This window comes from Atractosteus spatula, chromosome 8 (genome assembly GCF_055471065.1).
Source record: "Atractosteus spatula isolate fAtrSpa1 chromosome 8, fAtrSpa1.hap1, whole genome shotgun sequence".
Taxonomy (NCBI): Eukaryota; Metazoa; Chordata; class Actinopteri; order Semionotiformes; family Lepisosteidae; genus Atractosteus; species Atractosteus spatula.
The window spans coordinates 6,861,665-6,886,402 of NC_142713.1; the positions used below are offsets into that span (position 1 = coordinate 6,861,665).

The 24,738-nt window shown below is 41.1% G+C and overlaps 1 protein-coding gene across 1 annotated transcript in view; it reads right to left on the reverse strand.

The window, feature by feature from the left end:
• The window catches only part of ppm1h (protein phosphatase, Mg2+/Mn2+ dependent, 1H), a 71,221-nt gene that overhangs the window by 12,724 nt on the left and 33,759 nt on the right, over positions 1 to 24,738 (reverse strand). The window contains exons 3-6 of the mRNA XM_088923607.1: positions 23,106 to 23,447; positions 13,875 to 13,987; positions 9,022 to 9,106; positions 4,576 to 4,694 (exon numbers count right to left, since the gene is read on the reverse strand). Of these exons, the coding sequence (XP_088779733.1) occupies positions 4,576 to 4,694; positions 9,022 to 9,106; positions 13,875 to 13,987; positions 23,106 to 23,447 (659 nt within the window). The remainder of the gene's footprint in view (positions 1 to 4,575; positions 4,695 to 9,021; positions 9,107 to 13,874; positions 13,988 to 23,105; positions 23,448 to 24,738) is intronic.

Sequence of the window (24,738 nt, forward strand, 5' to 3'; positions counted from 1 at the left end):
TAACAGAGGTAGAAAACAGATTTTGTCTCATGAGGCACTCTTCTGGATGGACAATGGCCGAATGTTCATGCATATACAATGTCCAGTGTTCTGGATGGACACGTCCAATATTCATGGATATACAATGTCCAGTGTTCTGGATGGACATGTCCGATGTTCATGGATGCACAATGGGCAGTGTTCTGGATGGACATGCCTGATGTTCAAAAATGGACAATGGCCAGTGTTCCGGATGGACACTTCCAATGTTCAGCACACATGCTAGTAAACAAAGTATGCAGCATAGAGCAGAATGTGCTATGGACACAAATCCATTAGAAATACTGTAGGTTATAATGGTAGCTTAGTCATAACAAAGGAGAAACAATAAGGACTATTTTTGTACCTGTGACAAGAACTGCATGTTACCTGCATTTAGAAAGAGCAGTACAGTAAGTACTTTGACAGTGAAGCCCACAGGGGCGAGACCAACATGGACCTCTCCCTGCTCGTACTGCACATGCGCTTGAAGGACAAACCGCACCTGTGCAGTGGCAGCTGGGATTTTCCAGCCTTTAAAAAAAAATATGGCTGCTTCGTCGATTCTGCCCCCCAACACCTAATGCAATGGTTCCAACTAAAAGTTATTTTACGAGAGGTCACGGTTATTATTCTTTTCTTTTACAGTAACAGCCTTTTACATTTAACAACCATATTACAACAGTTACTTGCATCTTCATTAAACATTAGGTGCCCCACATAAAGAAATTAGCTAAGGCTGACTTACAGTAATACAGAAATGTTTGAGAGTCACGTGAGCACACCAGAACAGAAAACTTCCTTTTACTAATCACAAATGGATTTAGATTACAACTCATCTGATATGTGATGTACCACAAAGAGGTGGGATTTCAAGAATGCTGACCTATTTCTCAAGTAAATGTCTTCCTTCAAGTCTGGTGGCTATAAAATATATGATCCACAGTATGGTACTGTGCCACATAAGGCTCATCAGCATTCACTGTGCTGGCAACGCAGTCTGAATAAACATCTCTTTGATGTGAAGGGGCTACAGTTTAGGTTCAGCTCATGTATTGTAATGTGTTTTTTGGTTGTACCATATTTTGTGCTTACACCTTTGTGGTCTGCAGGAATAAAATTACAAGCTAGACATTTGGACTGTATTTCAGGGTAGAATTTGGGCAGGCAACTCTTGGTTTAAACTGAATTATTATTGCTCTTGTTATCCTCTGCAATCTACACTTTCCAAGCATTTGTCTTTTGGTTTAACGTTATTGTGCCCTGCTAGAAAATTATTTAGTATGCCAGGCACAAATGACTGGTTCATGAGAAACATTTTTTTTTGTCACAGATAAGGCCACAATCTTTTGTTCCTGAATCGCTGGACATTACTGGATGTGCGCTGTTCGTACTTTCAAGCGTGGGACCAATTAATCACTATCATGAGCTTTGCAGTCCAATTCAGGTCAGTTCTCTGTCCCTGCCACTCCATCAAAACACTGGAAGTCTATCGAACATTCAGAACAAGCACAAGGCGAACAATCCATCATTTCAATGCGCTGGCTCTGCAGCCTTACTCCTACTCTGCGGTAGGATTCTCTGCCTGCCCCTGCATCTTTAAACAGGCTTGGATAAAATCACGTGTTCCTTCTGGAGTATGTGCACACAGAGGAGTAGTGTCCTGGCAAAGATGGGTGAACCGAATTCAGACGAATTCAGGCAGACGTCCAAGGGATGCCTTATCAGACAGTAATTTCCGCTCCACTTTTATACTACTGGAATACGTGGTGTCGGGTCTACCATGCTGTTTTACAAAAGATGATTCATTTCTTACTATCTAATAGAAAACAAAATGTTGCCAGATATTCTGGAGTGAAAGGCAATCTGTCAAGATCTCAAGGCTGCCCATTTTAATTGACTATTTAAAAATGAATCCCCTGCTATGGGTTAACACCACTGATGCCCAGTGCCTACTTTCTGTGTCTGCATGGATAGACTATGCCATTTTGACCTTATTCTGTGCAAAGCTATTTTTGTAATCTTTATGTGTTATGATGTGTTTTAGTCACAAACACCAGGTTAACAAGAATTTATACGGTACATAGAAAGTGTAATATATGTAATGTTTAGGTGATAATTACCTTTTTGGCTATAATTAGATGAGCATTTTTAGTTTCATGCAATTCAAGAATACCTAATTTAGGAGAACTTATTTGTATCACTCTAATGTGCTTTGGCATGGACACCAACATGCAATTTGGCCTAATGCTTGCGAGAATATAGTCATCTTAATTTAATCACGTGGGCGACACACAGACAGCCTTTGCCATCTTCCATTTTCTCACCTCTGCTAAACAAATAAAATGACGTTCAAGTAGAGAACAGTGTCAGCATGCGTAGGCTGCAAAGGAACAGGTAAAGGTTTTTTCCATGCTGAAAAGGAAAAGAAAAAAGACTTCTTCCTTGAATAAATGTGTACTCATTTTCATTTGGGAGTGGACTTAGAACACATCCCTCCTACAGTTTTTACTTGTCTTTTTACGGAAAACTAGTTTTTGATTTATTGATTTGTTTCCGAGTTACTCCATCTTTCAGGTAAACCTCTGCTGTGTAACTTGAAAACTACAGTGCCTGCGTTTTGTTCCGTCATAACGAATAAAACTACAAAATAGCAGTAGTATCACAAATACTTCTTTACTTTCGATATTCTTTGGCACCTACAAAAATCTAAACTACAGCTTGAGTATATGTATGCAGAAATATACTTCCAGCAGAAGTCAGGAAGAGTTTTTTTCAGAATGTGGCATTTTTTGATGTAACGAAACCTTTGCGGTTATGAAAGACACTCAGAAGAAGGACTTGCTCACATTTTTTTTGCTGACAGTGCCTGGGAACAACAGATGTGGAACCTTCTTACGAAACACTTCTGTGCTTTAATCTTAAACTTGTAGCTCCTGGCCTGTATTTCTTTCCCGTCTCATTCTGCGGCCTTTCCTGTTGACGCAGAATTTCTCCACACAAAGGGGCATGGACACATTTTCTCTGCAATGCCTGGGGATCTATGTAAATGGTAATGAAGAGCATCAGATGGGGCTGGTTTATTAGATGTGCTCTCGGGGGGATTCTGTTCGAGGCTTCTCTAATAAGCCCCTGTCTCAGATCCAATGAATTAATTTCTATTGATCTACGGCCCATCAGTCAAGCCAGCTCCTACAACCACTCTGGGCACGGAGCCTGTCCACTCCCTTGCAGTTTCAAGCAATCCCGTCTACACAGGCAGGAGGCAGGGAAAAAGATCAAATGGACGCATATGGATGTGCGAGCTCTAAAAGCCACAGTCAATAAACATTCCTGCCCATTTCATCTGAATTCGAACATGCTTTCAGCGTCTCTGACAAAACTCGTAAGCATTTATTGTACAGTGCCGAGAAAAAGTTTGTGATTCCCCCTAGGCTGGCTGGTACGTTTGTATATTTTAGACCCAACACGTAATTATATTTTCATGAAAGTTATAATACCAAAAAAAAATGAAGCAAACCGGATTAAATGTATATCACAAAGACATCAAATATATTTGGATGACTTATTTAACAAGATGATCCATCAGTACATATTCCTCATGTGAATAAGTAGCCCAACACTTTAGATTTAGTAACTTATGGTGCCTCTGTCAGCAGTAATGACCTCAATTAGGTTTTTCCTGTAACTATTTCTGAGTCTCTCATTTTGGCTTGTACAAATTTGGGTCCATTCCTCCTTCCAGAAGTGCTTCAAAATGTCATTCCTCCTCGTGACATTTAAGGGCCTCCTTAAGCATGAACAGCTTGTTTCAGACTCTGCTATAATATTTTAATGGGGTTTAGCTAAGGAGTTTAGGAGAGTATGGAAGGCCAGATTTGGTTCTCTCCACATAAAACATTTATCTTTGTGGCCAAAAAGTTGAGCTTTTGACTCATCTTTCCAGGGAACATTCTTTCAGTCATATTGTGGATCATCCAGGTGCTCTTCAGTGAGACTTCTCCTTTACCTCTGAATACTATCCAGAAATTTGGCGAAAACCAAATGAACCTCCCTTTTGACGGATTAACTGCATTCTAACTGTCAAGCATGGAGGTGGTAGTATCATGACATGGAGGAGCTTTGCTTTGTCTTAGGATCTGGATGGCCTGTCAACAGTGGCAGAAAAGGTGAACTCGGACTTCTTTCAGCAAATTCTGCAGGGGAATGTCAGGCCATCCTTTCGGCAGCTAAGGCTCAACCAAAAGAGCCTCACACAGCACGACAATGATCCTGAAACTACAGACAGTACAAGCCGATCTACAGCAGGATGGCTGAAGAAGAAGACATTTGACATTTTCGATTGGCCAAGTCACAGTGCATAGGAAACCTCATATTATTATATCATCATATATTATCATATTATTAGAAAATGACAACATTCACAATGTAAAAGAAATAATCAAGGTGCACACTGAAGGATGATCAGCAGATTCTAAGATCTGAGGATTATTTTGCTTTTCTGAATGCTGTGTCACTACATGTAGTTTTAATAAAGGGAGCATTAACTGAACTCACCAGCCTGTCATGCTGAAGTCCCTGTACAACATCTTCTTGCCCACCTCCTTTCGCTGCACCCTCCTGGGGAACTCCAGGTGGGTAAATTCGTTCCCTAATAAGTGAGGCTGCATGTAGGCCTGGAACACAGAACGGAAATAAAAGTATAAATATTGTTCTGGACCAAGAAAAAGATCCGACATTTCGGTGGGCTCTTAATTTTTGGAAACAAGTGTCCCACCAGTTGACTAGACAAAGGACAAAGTAACAAGTAAAGGTTTATTCCATGCTGAAAAGAGAAGAAAAGAAACGCAACGTTTCGAAGAAAGAGAAGAAGGAGAGGCTCCTCTACCCGAAGGCGGCTCCATAGCCGAAACGTTGCGTTTCTTTTCTTCTCTTTTCAGCATGGAATAAACCTTTACTTGTTCCTTTGCAGCCTACGCATGCTGACGCAGCTCCCTACTTGAACTAAACGCCCTAATTCCACTGTACCAAATCACTTACATGCGGAGCCTTTATACAGGACTGAAAGAAAGGCAAACCCGAAAAAGGCCTGGTTATAGGTGGGCACTCTGAAGTGTTAGGTTCCATTTTGTGTTGGTTGACGTATCTTACATTATTTCTGTTAAATGTATACAGGTATGTGTTCCCAGAAACAAACCCCACCATTCCAAGTGATTGGAAGCAGTTGACAGCTTTGTATCCATTCGACTAAAAGTTAAAACACCGTCACACCTATTAGAGAGAGTGCTCAACCCATCCATTTATGAGCAGCAAGTTCAACGAGAGGAATCTCATGTTAAAGGTTTTCCCAGATCTCACTGGTTTGAGAAATGCCAACTACACAGAGTGAAACAAATTATCTATTATCCTAAGCCTTCCATTTATATCCATTTATTTTCCAGATTTCTTCTTTGACTAAGCCTCCCAGTGTATTGTAAAGTGATTGCTGGTACTAGTTTGGTCACTCCACATTTTTGGTTTACTAAAGTTAAGAAACATTTATTTCAGGTCATTTAGGCAGTTGTTTTGCATGTTTCAACCATGCTGATAAAAAGATAAAACACTGTCTTAAAAAAGAATTGGGGATGTATTCTGATGTATCTTTTTTTACATCTCCCTAGGAGACAATTCTCTCTGGGCTCTAGACCAGCACATCACACAACATTCAACATAAACAACATAAAAAATCACAATCTAGTTATAATATAGTGAGAAGGAACACCACAGGAAACAACACATCTTGTACAATATTTCTTTAATCTCTTCAGGACTTTTAAATGCAGGAGTGAGCTTTAATAAAAGCACTCCTGCATCAGAATTCCAAACAGGGCACTATGATAATATCAGGCAGTTCTAGGATGACTTTCCTGGATTTGAGTTTTTACCGACGGCGTACTAAACTTTTTAGTTATTATTCAGCTCGTCTCTGAGGCTTTCAACTCATCTGAGATTATAAATCGCTTTTGATCAAGCCACACGGAGACAAAAGATTAAAAATAAATAATTGTTCAATTCTGTCCAGGATTTAAAATGTTTATTAAATGTCAGAAATACCTACAACGTTACTCAATATAAATTATATTCGAACACACATTTTCGGATGAATAGAGAAAAAGAGAACCGATTTATTTTGTTTGAGGCACATTCTGTAATCAAAAGTAAAGTCACGCATTCCGTCATTTTTAACTTGCAGAATTAATAACTCCTGCAGTTTAAGGTTATGCCACAAACTAAATCAGATAATAGAGCCAACAGAAAATATTAGCAAGCACACATCTAGGTTTGGGTATTATCAAGTCAGTGTGGCAGTTCAGTCAATCAGTCTAAGGCAGGCAGTTGAGGGTGAATACAGTACATTTCATTACATCTGAAATAATATTGCACTGCTGTTGAGTTCAGCACAAACACTGCCCGGAGTTACTCCACAGATGATAAGCTTCTTCTCATTTTCCATACTGATACTCCCCCAGCTCCCAAACTGGTCAATGTCCTTAAAAAGGTCATTAAAAAGTCTCAGCGGGCCATGTCACTTCCCTTAGTGCCAATAACCCTGTTAGCTAATGATGTCTATACCCCCTAGCCGAGCAGCAATTTAAACCCCCAGCTTTTGGAAACAGCCTCAAGAATTGTTCCAGATACGTTCAGCAAGATCAGCTCCTCCTTTGCTAAATCTGCTGTGGTAAAACACTTTAGCAGGCAGACAATGAATTTTAGTGTTTCTTGGTTTACAGACACAGAGCAGACGTTCCTCGCTTTAGAACAAAAAGGCTGGTACAGACCAACAAAAACCTTAGACCTAAAGGGAAAGGTAAGTTGTTGAAAATGAATGCTTAACTGGACCGTTCAACCCAATGTTGGATTCCCCACATAAAACAGTAAAAGCAGTTTAGGAAATAAAGTTATTACAAAGATCAGAGCTGAGCTGAGCTGAGCTGAGTTCCTGGGTATCTTCATTACTAATGATTTAATAATAATAATAATAATAATTGCTTACACTTATACAGCGCTTTTCTGGACATTCCACTCAAAGCGCTTCACAGGTAATGGGGACTCCCCTCCACCTCCACCAATGTGTAGCCCCACCTGGATGATGCGACGGCAGCCATAGTGCGCCAGAATGCTCACCACACACCAGCTCTCGGTGGGGAGGAGAACAGAGTGATGAAGCCAATTCACAGAGGGGGATTATTAGGAGGCCATGATTGGTAAGGGCCAATGGGAAATTTGGCCAGGACGTCGGGGTTACACCCCTACTCTTTTCGCGAAATGCCCTGGGATTTTTAATGACCACAGAGAGTCAGGACCTCGGTTTTACGTCTCATCCGAAGGACGGCCCCTGTTTACAGTATAGTGTCCCCGTCACTATACTGGGGCATTAGGACCCACACAGACCACAGGGTGAGTGCCCCCTGCTGGCCCCACTAACACCTCTTCCAGCAGCCACCTTAGTTTTTCCCAGGAGGTCTCCCATCCAGGTACTGACCAGGCTCACACCTGCTGAGCTCCAGTGGGTTGCCAGTTGTGAGTTGCAGGGTGATATGGCTGCTTTTAACACGATCCGAGCATGTACTGTAAATGGCTCTACAAAGAAGACACAATGGTGCCTTTACGTTCTCAGACAGTTGAGAAAATTTGGTCTATCTTCAACTATTCTTTCTTCATTCTATAGGTGGGCTACTGAAAGTGAGCTCACGTGTGGTATTACAGAGTGGTTTGGCAGCAGCTCGTTGTCTGACCGGAAGGCAGTACAGAGGGTGATCAGGTCAGCCCGGTCCATCATTGGAGAACAGCTCCCCTCTATTGTGGACATTGTTACAACTCGCTCTCTCGGGAAGGCTGGGAGTATTGCTAAGGACACCAGTCATCCTGGTTTTTCACTTTTCTCTCCCCTGCTCTCAGATAAGCATTATAGGAGCAGAAAGGCACACACTTTCAGATTCCGAGACAGTTTCTTCCCACCAGCTGCCAGATTACTGAATCCTACCTCTACCACTGGCTCACACTGGTAATTTTGCTGACTTGTATTTAAGTTGTATGTTATTTGACTTTGTTGTTGTTGCTGATGCTGTTCTGTTTGTATGCTTTGGTGTTTCCTTGATGTCTTCGTATTGGAGCATGCATGCAAATAAGCATTTCATTGCACTTCTGCCTATGACCAATGAACTGAATTTAACTGAACTGAGCTATAAAATATTCTCTTTAGAAATTTTCAACAGAGAAATCGGAATTTAAGACTGAAATATTACAGAAATTCTTTGTAAATCGTTTCAAGGATGTCTTGACAGTAGAAATGACAATGTCCTTTCAGCTGGGACCGTGAAGCCCAAACTATGATTTTTTCTATCAATCACTCTATCAGTCAATCCCATCATACAGTATGTAGAGTGGCCCCTCCTGTACGAGAAATGATTATGAGTTTTCATTTATACTATAACTACTGTCCTGTTTTTTCATACAACAAGAAGAATTTCACTCCAAGCTAAGCTCTTGTAAGGCATTGCCAAGATTCTACTTTTCTGACATCTTCTTGGATAAGGAATTTAATTTTTATTTTTATTACATTTTAACCTTTTTATAATAAAGGCTTGTGTGTTGAGAACATTCAGTACTGGATAGTATCTAACTGTAACAATGTAACTACTGTACCATAAATGAGAAGGAGTATTCTTGTTTTCCTACATATCATTTTTATTTGAGATCTTTGCATTATTTTTTATAGTTTATCATTGTTCATAGTCTAGAATAGCAATATTTGAATTATTTTATAATTACCAAGCAATTGAAACAAATTTATACTCATCATCTAGACTGATGACGTGTGGTAAATTCATTAAACTCTTTCTTTCCCTTATTAAGGACGAGTCAAAACAGGGAAGGCTCATACAAAAGAAAACTATTAATCTACTGTACATGCCACAGTAAATTACATTTAAAATAATACACTAGTAAAGCACGGTCTCTTACCAAAAATTGAAGCCTCTGCCGTTCAGATTCTGGGGTGAATTCTGAAGACATTGGGATAATTTCCCCATTCCGGATGATAATAGCCCTTCACGAAAAGACAGCAACAGGGACAGAAACAAGTGTGGCAGTTACTGTTACATTGAAACTGTAAAAATCGTATATTTTTTGCTCAATGTTTTTTAATATAAAATAAACACATTTGGTATCAGTTGAACAGGTTTAAAAAGATTACAAATATGGAACCTTTACGAATAAAGAATAAATATGTAAGTTATAAGCAGTCAAAACCTACAGTAGCTTTATCAGAACTAATTTTGCATTAAATTACAATCATTCCAATAACCCCTGCTGCCAATTTACAGTGTCTCTAGTAAGTCTTAATTTTTTACACTTATAGAGCAGTTTTCTGGACACTCCACTCAAAGTGTTTTACAGGGGGGACCCTGCTAAACCACCACCAATGTGCAGCCCCACCTAGATAATGTGATGGCAGCCATAGTGTACCAGTACCCTCACTACAGACCAGCTCTCAGCGGGGAGGAGAACAGAGTGATTAAACCAGTTCAGAGATGGGGATTATTTGAAGGCCATGACTGGCAAAGGCCAGGGGTGAAATTGGCCAGGATACCAGGGTAACAGATCAGGAAACGCCCTGGGATTTTTAAAGACCACAGAGAGTCAGCATTTTGATTTAACGTCCCATTTAAAGAACAGCGCCTTTTTTAAAGTATAGTATCCCCGTCATTACACTGGAGCATTAAGATCATACAGACCACAGAGTGAGCCTACTGGTCCCACTAACACCTCTTCCAACTGCAACCTTAGTTTTTCCCAGGAGGTCTCCCATCCAGGTACTGACCAGGCTCACACCTGCTGAGCTTCAGTGGGGCTGCCAGTTGTGAGCTGCAGGCTGATATAGTGCTTAGCTATATATTTGCAATTTACTCAAATGATTGGGATTTTATTTTGCTTACAAAATGCCAGGGTGACATCCAAGATGTTTGAAAGCTGAACAAAATGTTCATATTAATCTTATCCTAAGTTAAGGGTTCAATTGTAGCACAGAAGTGAACAGTCCTGCAACACTAAGACTAGGGATTGTGAACTATTGGTACAGTAGGTAGTGTTTCAGGTATAACGGAATGAAGAACAGCTTTATTTAAACAATAGAGGAATATCTTCCCAGGAAATTCTTCATGGAAATTTTAACTAGGTTGGACATTTTGAATTTCGTGTCTTCCGTTCTGCCAGTCTTTTTGGACACTCCACAATGGTCTCTTTCACGACTTAAAAAGCTTGGACACATTCAGCAACCTCTGGCCAAATCGGTTTCCTGCACCTTATTTTACCTAATCTTCAGTTTTGCTCCGTTTCCACAACAGCCATACAGCTTGAGAATAAATGTAGCCATCGGGTCTGCTGAACTTATAACAACAGGGCTTTTTAATTTGCATACAAATTATATTGTGGCTGGATTCTCGCCAGGGAGTTTTCTATTGCCAAAAGCATGCCATTAACACAGGGCTGCCAGCTTTCATTGTCCTGGTGGTAGATTTATGAATCGGAGAAAAACTCACCACAACATATGGCAGAGCAATTTGGGGTACAGCAGTTTGATTGTGTCTTTTAAAACCACGAATTAAAAAAATGTTGAAAGAAACGAATTCGAGTTGGAACTAAAAAACAAACAAAAACACGGAAAAGCAGATTTCTACGCAATGGTGTACACCCGACATGAAGAATATGACTGGCGAAATCAGTCACGAAATCTCATTAGCTGAAATCTTATTTTGGTAGAGGAGGGGGATGGGGGAGGGTAAAGACTCTCAAGACATCTTTCAAAATAAGACGGACGTGAGTGGATTGCTCTGTGACTGAATGGGTCAGGGGCAGAATAATGGAATTATTCGAGACAGACAGGATGTTATTAGTCCAGACGCAATACTCCTAATCCAGTTCTGTTAATGCTGCGATAAGATTTAAAAAGCGAGTGGGGGGCCTTCTCCCACATTGCAGAACAAACACAAATGAAATTGATTTTCATTAATAATTGAGAATCCCACTCTAAATATTTTGGTCTTTCAGTATCATAAACTAAAGCGGTTATCCATTCCTCTTTGCTGTCGTTTGAAAATATTCTTTCATAAACATTTTCAGTTTAAGGAGTCCCTCTTAGAATTGCATATGATATTGTTTTTAGACCACGGATAAAGATTCTTAAAGTTTCTTTCCTGGAGAAATTGTTTTCTTAATGAGAGGATCCTACTGTACATTGCTGATTCCAGTAAGTATGTTTTTCAGGCTGGAATTTGGTATCACGTCTTACATAGTGATTGTATTACTGTGCTAAAACATTTTACACATCTATCCATAGATTCAATGTCAACTTGGCAAAGTGAAATTTTAGCTGTAATATTATTTTTTGTTTTTTTTTAGTGCTAGCTACATGCCCAGCTGTTTTCCCTCTTTTTCTCTGAGGTAGGACATCATTGCAGTGTGACTAAACCTGGCAAACCTGCATGCTTTTTCTGAAAGCAGACATTAGCTTTTGCATGTTGAAATTCAAGAGCACGTATTTGTCACCACTGTTTCAGACTCTGGAGGTAAGAAGGAACACATACTGTAAATTAAGCATAAGTTCAAATATATTTTTTTACCATCTTCAATAATCCAATCGTCCATTTTCGGGATGGATGAAACCGCTTTATCCAATACAGGGTCATGGGGGAGCCGGAGCCTATCCCAGCAAGCAATGGGCGCAAGGCAGGACATGCAGGGCACACACAGACACCAGCAGGGCCAATTTTCCCAGAGGCCAATTAAAAAACCAGTATGATTTTGGACTGTGGGAGAAGAACCCCACGCTAACACAGGGAGAGTATACCGAGAACAACCTCCATAAACACAAACTCCACGAAGATAGCACCCCAGGGATTGAACCGAGGGCACCCGCGTTGTGTTAACCACTGCCCCGCCATTCCGCCCCATCTTCGGTAACAAACAAGTTTAGCAGCTAACCTGGAGTAAGTTATAATGTGAAGTATTTTAACTCCACATGTTGTTTTTCAGAAGAGTATCAGTAGAGACAGCCTCACAAACTAAAGGCTCTCTGTGTCCAGAGCTCTCCATTACACTTCTCTTTTGAAAGCAAACCAGTCCCTTGTATGATTTGTATGAATGAATTCCCCTGGGTGAGCACACTGCTTCAAAACATAGTAGCACACGAGAGCCTAAATTGAGGGGGAGACGGGCCATGAGTTTGTACCCAAGTGACAAAAATAAAATTCCTGTCAGCCTAGGTTTCAATTTTGCAGGCTCCTGTTTTGTTAACGAGACATTCCCTCAACTGGGTTGCTGTCAGAGTCTTTAGACAGTAAATAGGCCTCCCTGAGCAGAGAGCTCCTACTTATGTCTTGTTTTACACATTGGAAAGGAACAGGTGTAAATTGGTGTTTCGTTAAGGGTAGGAATGTGATGAAATCACCAGGAAAAAGGGGATAGCTGTAAGGTTAAATCACTGTAATTAAGGCAGTTCCCAGCTGTCATACCTTCTTCTAATGCCCAACCACACTAATATATGGTATGTGGAGGGGAGACCTTCTGGGAAAGCTACAGTTGCAGCTGGAAGAGGTGTTAGTGGGGCCAGTAGGGGGCGCTCACTTTGTGGTTTGTGTGGGTCCTAATGCCCCAGTATAGTGATGGGAATACTGTACTGTAAAAAAAAAGATGCCTTCCTTTGGATGAGATGTAAAACCAAGGTCCTGACTCCCTGTGGTCACTAAAAATCCCAGGGCGTTTCTCGAAAACAGTAGGCGTGTTAACTCCCGAAGTCCTGGCCAAATTTCCCCAGATCATGGCCTCTTAATAATCCCCATCTACTGTATGAATTGGCTTCATTACTAAACAAGCACACAAAGCTAAGTGCTATAAGTGGAGTGTCTACAAAAGTGCTATAGGAGTTTAAGGAATTCATTATAATTGTATTTCTTGAACTAACTAGTTGCTCCAAGGGCTCCAATTAGCTACAGTAACTAAGAAGGGATTAAACGAAAACCAGCAGGTGTGCGGGCCTACATGACCAAGACTGAGAACTCCTGCCTTACAGGAAAATTAGCACAAATGGGAGTAGCAGTTACGATAATAGTATTGTCATTGGAATTTTGTAAGTGCCCGACCGATTCCAAGAATTGACCTGAGGAAACCCCACACTGGCTGTATTACACAGTTCACAGACACTTTTTTTTTCTTAAAACTATATATTTTTTTGGCAAAAGCAAAAGCTTTTATACCTTATTAATTTTTTTGGATACACTGATATTTGTATTGAAGATGGCATGCATTTCTGGCTATGTAATTTTTGGTTAAGGGTAATTCTAACTACTTGCTCAAACCAAAGGAAATCAAATGAAAATGATTAAGACAATTACATTTTTTTCTGCAAGTGCATGTACAGCAAGCACCTGGTTATGTGTAATTTGAATGGCCATCTAATATCCTCAAATGTTTTAGGAAATACTGTAGCCTGAGATTATTTCAGTTGGAGGTGTATTGGTTAACTGTCTTGTAGCACTGGGGCCCTGAGTTCAGTTCCAGACCTGGGAAGCTACCTGCGTGGAGTTTGTAGAAGTAGTCTTGAAACGTCCTGGGTAATGGCTCCATAAGTTAATGTCTCAAAGCTTTGAATCCACTTTCTTACCAATGGTAGTTTTCGGAAGGAAACGATTCTGAAACGGGATTGGGATTTTCGACCTTGCTTTCCTGCGTTTTTGAAAGGCCACAGAAGACTGCGAGGACCAGACATGACCATCAGGACTTGTATCAGCCGGAGACCCAGTTCCGAAGTCACCTCTCACCTGCTGTCGCCTGCGTTCCCAATGTAGAGCTTTCCCAAAAGGAAGACCACAACCAGTGCAGTACAGCCCCCCGAGATGTTGTATACGCTTCTCTCACTTTCAATCTGAGAGTCCTACAGGCGAACAAAACAAAAAGAGACAGAACCCAGTTTGTTAGTGAGATTATTACCCGATTTGCTGCTGGGAGGTCGACGCTGGATATCCTCCAAAAGAACTCGGTTTCTCTTACTTTTATTGATTGTCTGGGTAACACAAAATTTAAAACCTGTCCATCATATTTACTGAGGCAAAAAAAATGATAATCATAAAGTAATCAGTTCTGCTGATTGAAAAGTAATTTGTTGGGTGGCCATGACCTATAGCTGATGTAAACAAACTCCATTATCGAGCTATTTTTTTTTCTAGTGCTGTTCCTGTCAAAGGATATCATATTCCACTTCTCTGAATTATCTTTGTACTAACAAGTGTTTTGTCTCAAGGGATGCTTTCTTGTTAGAAAAAAAAAACACACCTTTAACTGAGAATTTAACAGCTGCTGTTAAATGTTTGTAGTATCCAGAGAAATTAATAAACAAAGCAAAAATAATATCGCTATACTTTTTTATATTCTTTTCCCAAAAGTTTTTTGGGGGAAAATTTCATTCTCTGTTTTCATTTAATTGATTTTTCAAAATCACCAATTCATACTTGTTCCAAAGCCTACATTTATACGGGACTGTAAATCACAAGATACATTCATCGCTTTAGACTTTTACTGTCATGCTATATGGTTTTAGATGTGCCCTGAATCAGGAGAAAGAAACAGTTAGGCGGGATGCAACTAGGTTTTTGGTTTTCCAAAAACTTAAGAGATTTATTTCTGAAACATGTCAGTGTATTAAAGGGGAGCTGCAATGCTATTTGTTTATTTTGGGGCTAGAAAGAATCAGCATTGATGAGTGCATTTCAAACCACAGTAAAAGTAAAATGTACACAGTAGCTTGTAAAACCTCCAATTTACATCACAAAATTGATAAAATTTCCAGGTGTGCACTGTGCCATATTCTGGGATTCAGAACGAGGCAAAAAATCTTATGGTGAAGTGTTGCAGCCGTAATACATTGCAATAAAGCAGGCTTGTGAATCTCTCTCTTTTAATCCAATAGAAATAGTTTTGCTGATAAATGGAACTTGTTAACTCTGCACGCAGATCACGTTGGAACATTTCTGTAGCGAAATGTCTGCTGCACAACCTGTTCGTCTTCACTTGTACATCGCATTACATTAGTCATTCCAGTGACTAGTGAGCAGGAAGGGCAGCAATTTGCGCGAACTCTCTCTTGCCCATGGCAGGACCAGCGGTTTGCAAGAACATGGCGACTTACAGTACTTTCACGAAATTCACGATTTTGTGCTTCATTCAAAATTTGTCATTTCTTTCTATACCGTCAATGAATTAATTTTGTTACCGAGATTTAATAACCTGACTGAGAAATCGGGACTGCAGCTCCTCTTTAACCCTTCTATAAAGAACTCCCTGGGCCGAAATTCCTTGTCTTGTCTTAAAGTTTTAGAAATAAGCGAATATCTATTTTAACATCACTACCACTTTCCAGCATAGCACATGAACCTGCTGCAGGTACTGTAGATACAGACAAAAGTTCCAATTTTAGAAAAAGCCCTAGAATCACATACTGAATGTAGTACAGTTTAATACGTTGTAGTACGGTTGTTAAATAAGAAATATTAGCTTTTTTTTTTACTTCACTGTACTGTTTAACTACTGAAACACATTCCATGGAAAGGCAGAATTTATCCAAGACAACTTGTTGTCAGGTCATGGTAGTGTGTGGGGGTTGCCCTTGAGTTTGTCAAACAGATCATTTGCGAGTCAATACCAAAACTTTGGGTCCACTCAGTAAAGCACGGTCCTGCTATGGTTACAAAAACAAAGGACATTTACCACATTTATACATCATTCAAATCACAATGGAAAGGAGGGGGACTGCTGCAAACTATTTGTTTTTTATATATTTTTTCAAGGCCACAACAAACTATCAACTGTTCCATCACACACTCTGCTACATCACTAGTCCACAAGTTAGTAACTGTGTTAACAGTAACTGCAGAGCAGTCGCTGCCATCAACACCAGCTTGACAGTACTCTGTGAGCCAAGCAAGCATACCTCTCCTCCTACACGCACCAGAAGGCTAGGGGTGACATATTTCAGCTCTGCTGTCACTTTGGAATGGAAACAATCTCCGAATGAAAATGGCTGCCATGTCCCTGACGCATTCTGCAGCACAACCTGAACTACATACTAAACATAGTGTGGCGTTCTTACAAGTTGAAATTAAAAAAAAAAATTACTCCATGCTTTATAATAACATAGTAAAATAAATCTTTAAATTACTGGCAGAGGCACAAATGCATTGTCAACTGGGGCCACCTGCTACAAATGTTTTCCTTCCCCTGGTCCTGGTGAGTCACAGGATCAAAGAATTTATACTTTAACAAGAATTAAGAATTATAAATTAAGAATTTATATTTTAACAAACAGTATTCATCTCGCAGTGAATAACACTGTCAGAGACAGAGGATGCCAATACGTAATGTGACCAGAAATAACTATGCTATGGTCTGGATATTGTAAGCCATGTTTAATACTGTACGGATACACAGAACTGCTTATCTCTTCTAGTTTGATGCCACTGTTTACACAGATATTTTTTTACCTCTGAAGAATAGACTTTCCTAGATTGATGCTGTATTGTTAGACTTTTATTAGGAGTTAAAAATCCTATATTTATCTGGGGCACTACTTAAACTTGGGGAATTTTGTATCTTTTATATAAACAAAGTCATTTTCCTCCCTTTTAATCAAAATGTCTCTCAACAGCAAAAGAAACTGGAACTTTCTACACCTTGTGACTTCACCCAAACACCTTTCTTTACCCTTTACTAATTGGATCCTCTTTGTATCCCAAATGTATGTTCTGCTTATGCTCATGTGAGTTTCCTCATGCTGTTCCAGGTTTCCTCTCACAGTCCAAAAACGTACTGGTAGGTTAATTGGTTTATGAAAAATTTGGCCCTGGTGCAAGTGGCTGTGTGTTTATTTCTATATGTGCTCTGTGATGGACTGGACTCAGCCTTGTACCCATTGCTTGCTGGAATAGGCTCTGGCTCTACCATGATCCTGTATTATATAAAGCTGTTAGAAAATGGATGTGACTGATAATTATTTCTATTCCCTGTCTGAAGTCCTGGTGATGTTTTTATATTTTATATTGCTTAGCAAATGGAGACGCATAGCTTTGGTGCAACTCGACTTGAGTTGTAAACTTCTTCTTAAAGAAAAACAGAGAAATTCTAGGGGATTTAGTACACATTAAAGGGACAAATCACTTCAATCTTAGCAATGAAGAACTAACAGGAGACCTGCCCCCTTTCTTATTTCAAAAGGAATACATGCAGATGTTTTATCTAAATTTAACACAATGTAACATCACCCTGGATTTTTTGGGAACTGGAAAACATTTACATACACAACACAGCCAATTATTAATGCATGGAATAAAATTAATAAAACTAATTCCCAGGGATTCCTTGAAATTCAGCTTGACAGTGTGATCAAAACACTTAGTGTCTCGAGACACTAAGGCGAGTATGACCTCTTTTTGTCCTTATGGTTTCTTTGGAATGTTTCTAAGCTTAAAATGAATTTCTATAGAAGAAGTGAATAGACAGTAAATAAGACAGATACAGGCAGGCTGCAATGCTTTTTGGCGTCCCATGCAATACAAGAATGGACAACTGTGCTGTGGAATCTGTGGATTTTCCTTGGAAAACATATGCATACTGACAAACCTTCTTTTCGTTCCGTTTCTTGTAATTATGTATTTCATAAGGTGAGAAATTTCAGCGTAGAGAAAATGGTGCCCTCCCAAGGATTTTTGTGTTTAATATGGGGCGAGATGCTATGTACTGTAGGATTTGAAACAGCTCAATGTGTTCTCACTTATCGAAAACAGAGAGGAGGAAAGTGTGCTGCAGTTGGAACACATCAGTATGTTTTGAAGGTCACTATAAAGTGAAATGTTGGACAGTGAAGTGAATTTTGTATTTGAGATGAAAAGATTAATATCAGGCTAAAAGTATATCATTTCAGCTTTTGTTTCTGGACATTAGTTTTGCATACTGTACATGTTTAGAAATGTCAGAGCAATGTCATTTGTTGTGTTCAATCCCCTCATTTCAGGTGAGCGTAAATATTGGGACAAATGGATAATAGTTTTAATTGCTCTGGTGCTCTGTGTTGTGACTTACTAAATGCAAAAAAACTGCAAATCTACAGCCATTTTCCAGTCTTTGGAGTTTACTTTTATGGCTGCATGCATTTCACTTGAGGAAGAGGAAACTAAAAGAGAGAAACCTCCACAAACAAGCAACAAGTAGCTAAAGATACGATACATGTCAAAGCATCTCAAAGGAACATATTTAGAGTCCAGAGACATTGTTACGTGACAGACGTGAAGCAGTCAGTTCATGTAAGGGGTATGCAGCCAAATACTAACTTTACACAGCTATGATTTACTTTAGGTTAATCTGTTTCAAAATTTACTGTATACTGACCTGAAATTGGAGGGGATTGAAAACAAAACCATTTTAAATTTAATTCTCACATGGTTTAACATGTACACACAAAAATAGCCAGAAATAAAAGCAGACATTCTGTATTCTGTATTGATTGTTTGATCTGAAATACAGATTTGTTTCGGAGCCGGCAAAAATGACAGATATCACTGCACTGCCCGAATACTCATTCTTTTCACTGTATTTTATGAGCGTTACTGTTTTAAGAATTGTTTTAAATGTACATTCTCCTCAGTAGGCTGCTGTAAAATCTTGTAATGGTTAAAAAATGGAAAATACAGGTTGCTTCGAACTTCTTCAGAGGGGTGGGAAACCCTTCACAATAACGGGATAGAAAATGCAAGGGTATAACAGGGTCTAACAGTAAGAATTCCAGAGACTCTCATTTTCACACATATAGATTTCTGACAACCAGATGACTTCCACTGATTTAAACCTCTGGAGCCTACTTCCTGTACCTTTTCATCAGTCTGCTTTGTGTTCTGGTAATTAGCTTGGCCACTGGTTTGTTTTGTGTTGTATTTCTTTCATTTGACTGCTTACAAGCGCTCACGTATCATTTTAACAAACCATCCGGGGACAGAATCATCAACCTTTACACGGCGTGTACAGTGAGGAAATTTCAGCACTGCACTGCCTTCAACACACAAGGACTGACCAGATGGAGCTCATTAATACATTGCAGGATGACCTCCTACATCAAATTTCCTTGGAATCTAGGTCTGAGAGATATTTTAAGAATGCTTTGAAAAAGCGTATTGATATACAGTTTTTAGAGCTTGTGTCCTAAACTCTTCAAACATTTGATTGGGGGGAGTTCATATTTTTCTTACGAAAATCCATATTTATGAAAGGCATTGCTTCATTTATAAAGCACATTTCTGGAAACATTGCTTTGCAAAGAATATTATCCATTTCCTGGGGTGGGTTTCACAGTCAGGAGCTGCAACTCACATCTGCTGAGTTTCAGTGGGGCTGCCACTGAAGGTGTGAGCCTGGCCGGTACCTGGATGGGAGACCCCCTGGGAAAAACTAAGGTTGCTGCTGGAAGAGGTGTTAGTGGAGCCAGCAGGGGACGCTCACCTGTGGTCCATGTGGGTCCTAATGCCACAGTATAGTGACGGGGACACTATACTGCAAAAAGGCGCTGTCCTTCAGATGTAAAACTGAGGTCCTGACTCTCTGTGGTCATTAACAATCCCAGGGAGTTTCTCGCAAAGAGTAGAGGTCTTGCACCAGTGTCCTGGCCAAATTCCACCCCCCAGCCTTTACCATTTATGACTTGCTAATAATATCCTATCTCTGAACTGGCTTCATCACTCTGTTCTCCTCCCCACTGATAGCTGGTGTGTGGTGAGTGTACTGGCGCACTATAGCTGCAGTTGCATCATCCAGGTGGGGCTGCACACTGGTGGTGGTGGAGGGGAGTCCCCATTACCTGTAAAGTGCTTTGAGTGAAGTGTCCAGAATGATAAGATTAGTAAGGATTATTATTATAAGTAGTTGTTATTATTGAGGATGATTTCGATTATTATGGATTAACATACTGTAGCTTTCCAAGCTTGATCGCAGTAGTTACACCTTTTAGAAATGGTATCAAGAAAGATCTGGAAATGTACAAATACGAAAGACAGATATCACCTCCAATGCAGGCCAGAGTCGGGGGGACACATCATTACATTAGTCTTTCTTTTCTATAGTGACATACTGTAAAATGAAGCACTTGTCGGGTGTTTGAACTTATTGTTAAACTAAATCAATAAAACAGGTGTGGGGATGACTTAACTAGTGCACACTGCACCCAATCAGATTAAATATATTAAAACACATTCCACTACCTTGTACATCTAAAGCTAAAAAAAGGACATTTGTTTGCACTCATTACAGTTTAATTTCTTTGAGTTTTTCACTTTCTATTAGTACTGTCAGCACAGTCTTAGGTTATCTCAACTGTTATCATAGGGACTCTAAAATGTACACAGTCCTACCTACACCTACTGCTGGAATATATTGAAAACAGCATCAAAAAGAGAATACTATCACATCCAGTTAGGGTCAATGTTCTATAATTAAACACTGTTAATGCTGTGCTGTCATATTGACGTTTAAATTATTTGTACACTCAATTTATTAACCTTTATAAACAAATGGTGCTTCAGCAGGGACCCTCGGTTTCAACTGACCTAAAGAGCCAATGCAATAAAACTAGTATTTATTATTGGTGTTAGCATTATGTAGTGTTAACAGCTACATGGAAAAGAATCAGATATTTAGTTTTGCTTTTTTGACCAGAGGACTCTGAGCACACAGTTTTTTAGGATTGTGTACTTCGTCATTCCTGCTCTCAGTTAAACCTACTTGTTATCTTGAAAGACAACTAGGAAATGTTTAACAGATATTTTTGGGTTACATCCCAATAGCAGATAAAGCATTATCTACACAGCCTTTATGAAACTACAGTATGATGATACAGAGTACAAAACAGAATAACAGTAGGGCACCATCTGGTGGTTAATCAATGTCCACTAAATCATTTCAGCTTTCTGGGATATTACATACAGGTATCTACTGCTATAAAGAAATGAACAAGGACTGCATAGCAGTATATCCACAATATAATTATCGGACAGCTTTTTTGTTGGTGTTTAAAATATTACATTTAACAAAAGTGATACGTAAACTGCTGGCTCTTTAATTTGATAGTTAAACTATGCATTTTAAACAAATTTACCGAATACATACACAGATGTATAATCAAATGTTTACACAACAACATAGTTTTCTCTACTAAAGTTTTAATTTGTGTGGCCTGTTGAGGTAGGACATCTGTTTAAACCTGATCAGGTATCTGTCTGCTCTTCTCCTGACTCATTCCTGAGCAGCACTCTCTTTATGTAACATGCTGACCTAAATAAAATAGGTTTACCATAACATCCCTTGATTTAAATGCTACCCTTTCAAGCATGTTTAACCCTAACCTGATTTGCCTTTTTTTAATTGCTTCCCTACAGACAGGCCCATGGTAGGATTTGCAGGAGACACACACAGTCATTTACCAAGGGGGACAATTTAGAAACACCCATTTACCTGGATAGCACGTCTCTGGGACAGAAAGGAAAAGGATGAAAAACCTCATGTAATACTACTAATAATAATTGCTTACAATTATATAGTGCTTTGCTGGACACTGCACTCAAAGAGCTTTACAGGTAATGGGCACTCCCCTCCACCACCACCAATGTGCAGGCCCATCTGGATGATGCGACAGCAGCTACAGTGCGCCAGAAAGCTCCCCACACACCAGCTCTCAGTGGGGAGGAGAACAGAGTGATGAAGACAGAGATCGGGATTATTGGGAGGTCATGACTGGTAAGGGCCAGTGGGAAATTTGGCCAGACAATGGCGTAACACCCCTACTCTTTTTGAGAAACTCCCTGGGATTTTTATTGACCATAGTCAGAACCTCGGCTTTATGTCTCATCCGAAGGACAGCACCTTTTAACAGTATAGTGTCCCCGTCGCTATACTGGGAAATTAGGACCCACATACAGTAGACCACAGGGTGAGCCCCCCCGCTGGCTCCACTAACACCTCTTCCAGCAGCAGCCTCAGCTTTCCCAGGAGGTCTCCCATCCAGGTACTGACCAGGCTCACACCTGTTGAGCTTCAGTGGGGCTGCCAGCTGTGAGTTGCAGGGTGATATGGCCGCTGGCACAGTAGGAACATGGGAACTCTACACAGGTTTCCCAGGGACCCCAGAGTTGTACGGCAGCAGTGCCAACTGACATGTTACCATGTGCCTTCTATCAACTGCATCATTACTGTTACTATGTAATTATTATTATACAAGCTGCAACCTCATAAACGCTGCCTACTTATTTCTGTCTGATTACCTTTTGTGTCAGTGAGTTTCGCACATCTATCCATCCATCTAACTACCTGCAGGCCAACACCGTTTCGGCTATGCACCCTTCTTTGGCTCGAAACGATGCGTTTCCCTTCCCTTGCAGCATGGATTAAACTTTTTACTCGTTCCTGTGCAGCCTAGGCATGCTGACGCAGCTCCCTACTGGAACCACACTTGTATGATGTTTCGGCAACATAAAGAGGTTTGACTGTACGACCAGCAGTACAAAGAATTGCACCTCCTAGGACCACAAGAGCGTGCCTTGGGAAACCTGACATTTGCATAGCAGTACACTAGCATTTCACGTGTGAGGATCCCTTGCTCAACAGCAAAGCCATCTGGACCTGGAGGCTGGGCAGGACGAAAGCACCCCCTTGGCCGTGACCTAAGCCGTGACCACCTACGATGCAGATGGAGAACTGTCAGTCAGCTCTGAGGAGGGTTAATTATCTGTATTGACCAGCCATTTCACAACAGAGCAAAGCGTGGTCCCAAATCACATGCAGGGGAACTGTAAGAACCTAGCAAGGGAGGAATTATGCAGTGTAGAAAGAAGTGTTTTTTTACACGAGACGGCAGTAAGCCAGGAAGAAAGAGAAAAAGAGGGGCGAAGTCTGAACTTCAGCTTCGAAAAACCACCCTGTCTGCCTGCTGGCTTTGGAGATGGGCAAGGGGCCGACGGGCTCACCATTGTCTTGAAGGCATTCTCGATGGCTCCCGTGACAAGGCTCTCGTGCCGGATCTTCTTCTCTGTGAAGAACCGGGTCGGGGGGGCGCTGGGGGAGCCGGGGGCGCCGGCCGCCCCCCGCAGAGAGGCGGCGCGGGTCAGGGCCCGGCCCCCGGGGGCGTGGTCTGGATCCTCCCCGAGGCAGGTGGGCGGCGCCACGGCGCTGTTCCTCAGCACGTCCAGGACGTCCTGCAGCTGCTCCACGATGTGCCGCTGCAGCACCCTGGAGGCCACCACGGCCGCCCCCGAGCCCGCGTGGCCATCAAACAGCGCCCAGTAGTGGAACGTCAAGCCTTCTGAATCCTGTCGAAACACACACATGAAAACCCCTTCAGACCAGAAACAGGCTCAGATCTCTACACCACACAAGCACACAGGCATCCTAGAGATTTCCATCTGTCCATTACCAGAAAGTCTCTTTTTCCTGGGAAGGATGGTAATAATAATAATAATAATAATAATAATAATAATAATAATAATAATAGTAATTACACTTATACAACACTTTTCTGGACACTGCAATCAAAGTGCTTTACAGGTAAGGAGGAATCCCACTACCACCACCAATGTGCAGCCCCCACCCGGATGATGGGACGGCAGCCATAGTGCGCCGGAACACTCATCACATACCAGCTCTCAGTGGGGAGGAGAACAGAGTGATGAAGCTAGTTCGGAGATGTGGATTATTAGGAGGCCATGATTGGTAAAGATCAGGGGGAAGTTTGGCCAGAAAGCCGGGGTTACACCCCTACTCTTTTCGAGAACCCCCCTGGGATTTTTAATGACTGCTGAGAGTCAGGACCTTAGTTTTAAGTCTCATCCAAAGCGCCTTTTTAAAGTATAGTGTCTCCGTCACTATACTGGGGCATTAGGACCCACATTGGGCATTGGGCATTGGGCATTGGGCATTAGGACTGCAGGGTGAGCGCCCCCTGCTGGCCCCACTAACACCTCTTCCAGCAGCAACCTTAGCTTTCCCAGGAGTCTCCCATCCAGGTACTGACCAGGCTCACACCTGCTGAGCTTCAGTGGGGCTGCCAGTTGTGAGGTGCAGGGTGACATGGCTGCTGGCCTAGTGGAAATGGTGGAGTGGTGGCTCAGTGATTAGTCTTGCTGCCCCACGGTGCTGGGCCCCTGGGTTTAGCTTTGGATCTGGGCTGCTGTCGGTGTGGAATTTGCATGTTTTCCCCATGTTTGCGCAATTTGCCTCCTGGTGCTCCGGTTCCCTCCCACAGTCTAAAAGACATGCTGGTAGGTTAATAGGTTTCCTGGAAAATCTGACCCTGGTGTGAGTGTGTGTATTGGATTGTGTCCTGTGATAGACTGGTGTCCGGTCCAGGGTATATCCTTCGTCTGTTTTTTGCCAGGATAGGCTCTGGCTCCCCCGCAATCCTGCACTGCAGGAAGTGGTTAGAAAATGGTGAGAAAAATGCGTTATAGCAACCCAGAGTCTATCCAAGAAGCATAAGGAGCAAGGTGGGATGATTCCTTGGACAGCACACCAGTCTTTTGCAGGGCGACCACCCACCCATAAAAGCACTCTATTTTTGAAAATAGAGGTGTGGGAATCCGATAAGTCACAGCGCAGTTCTGG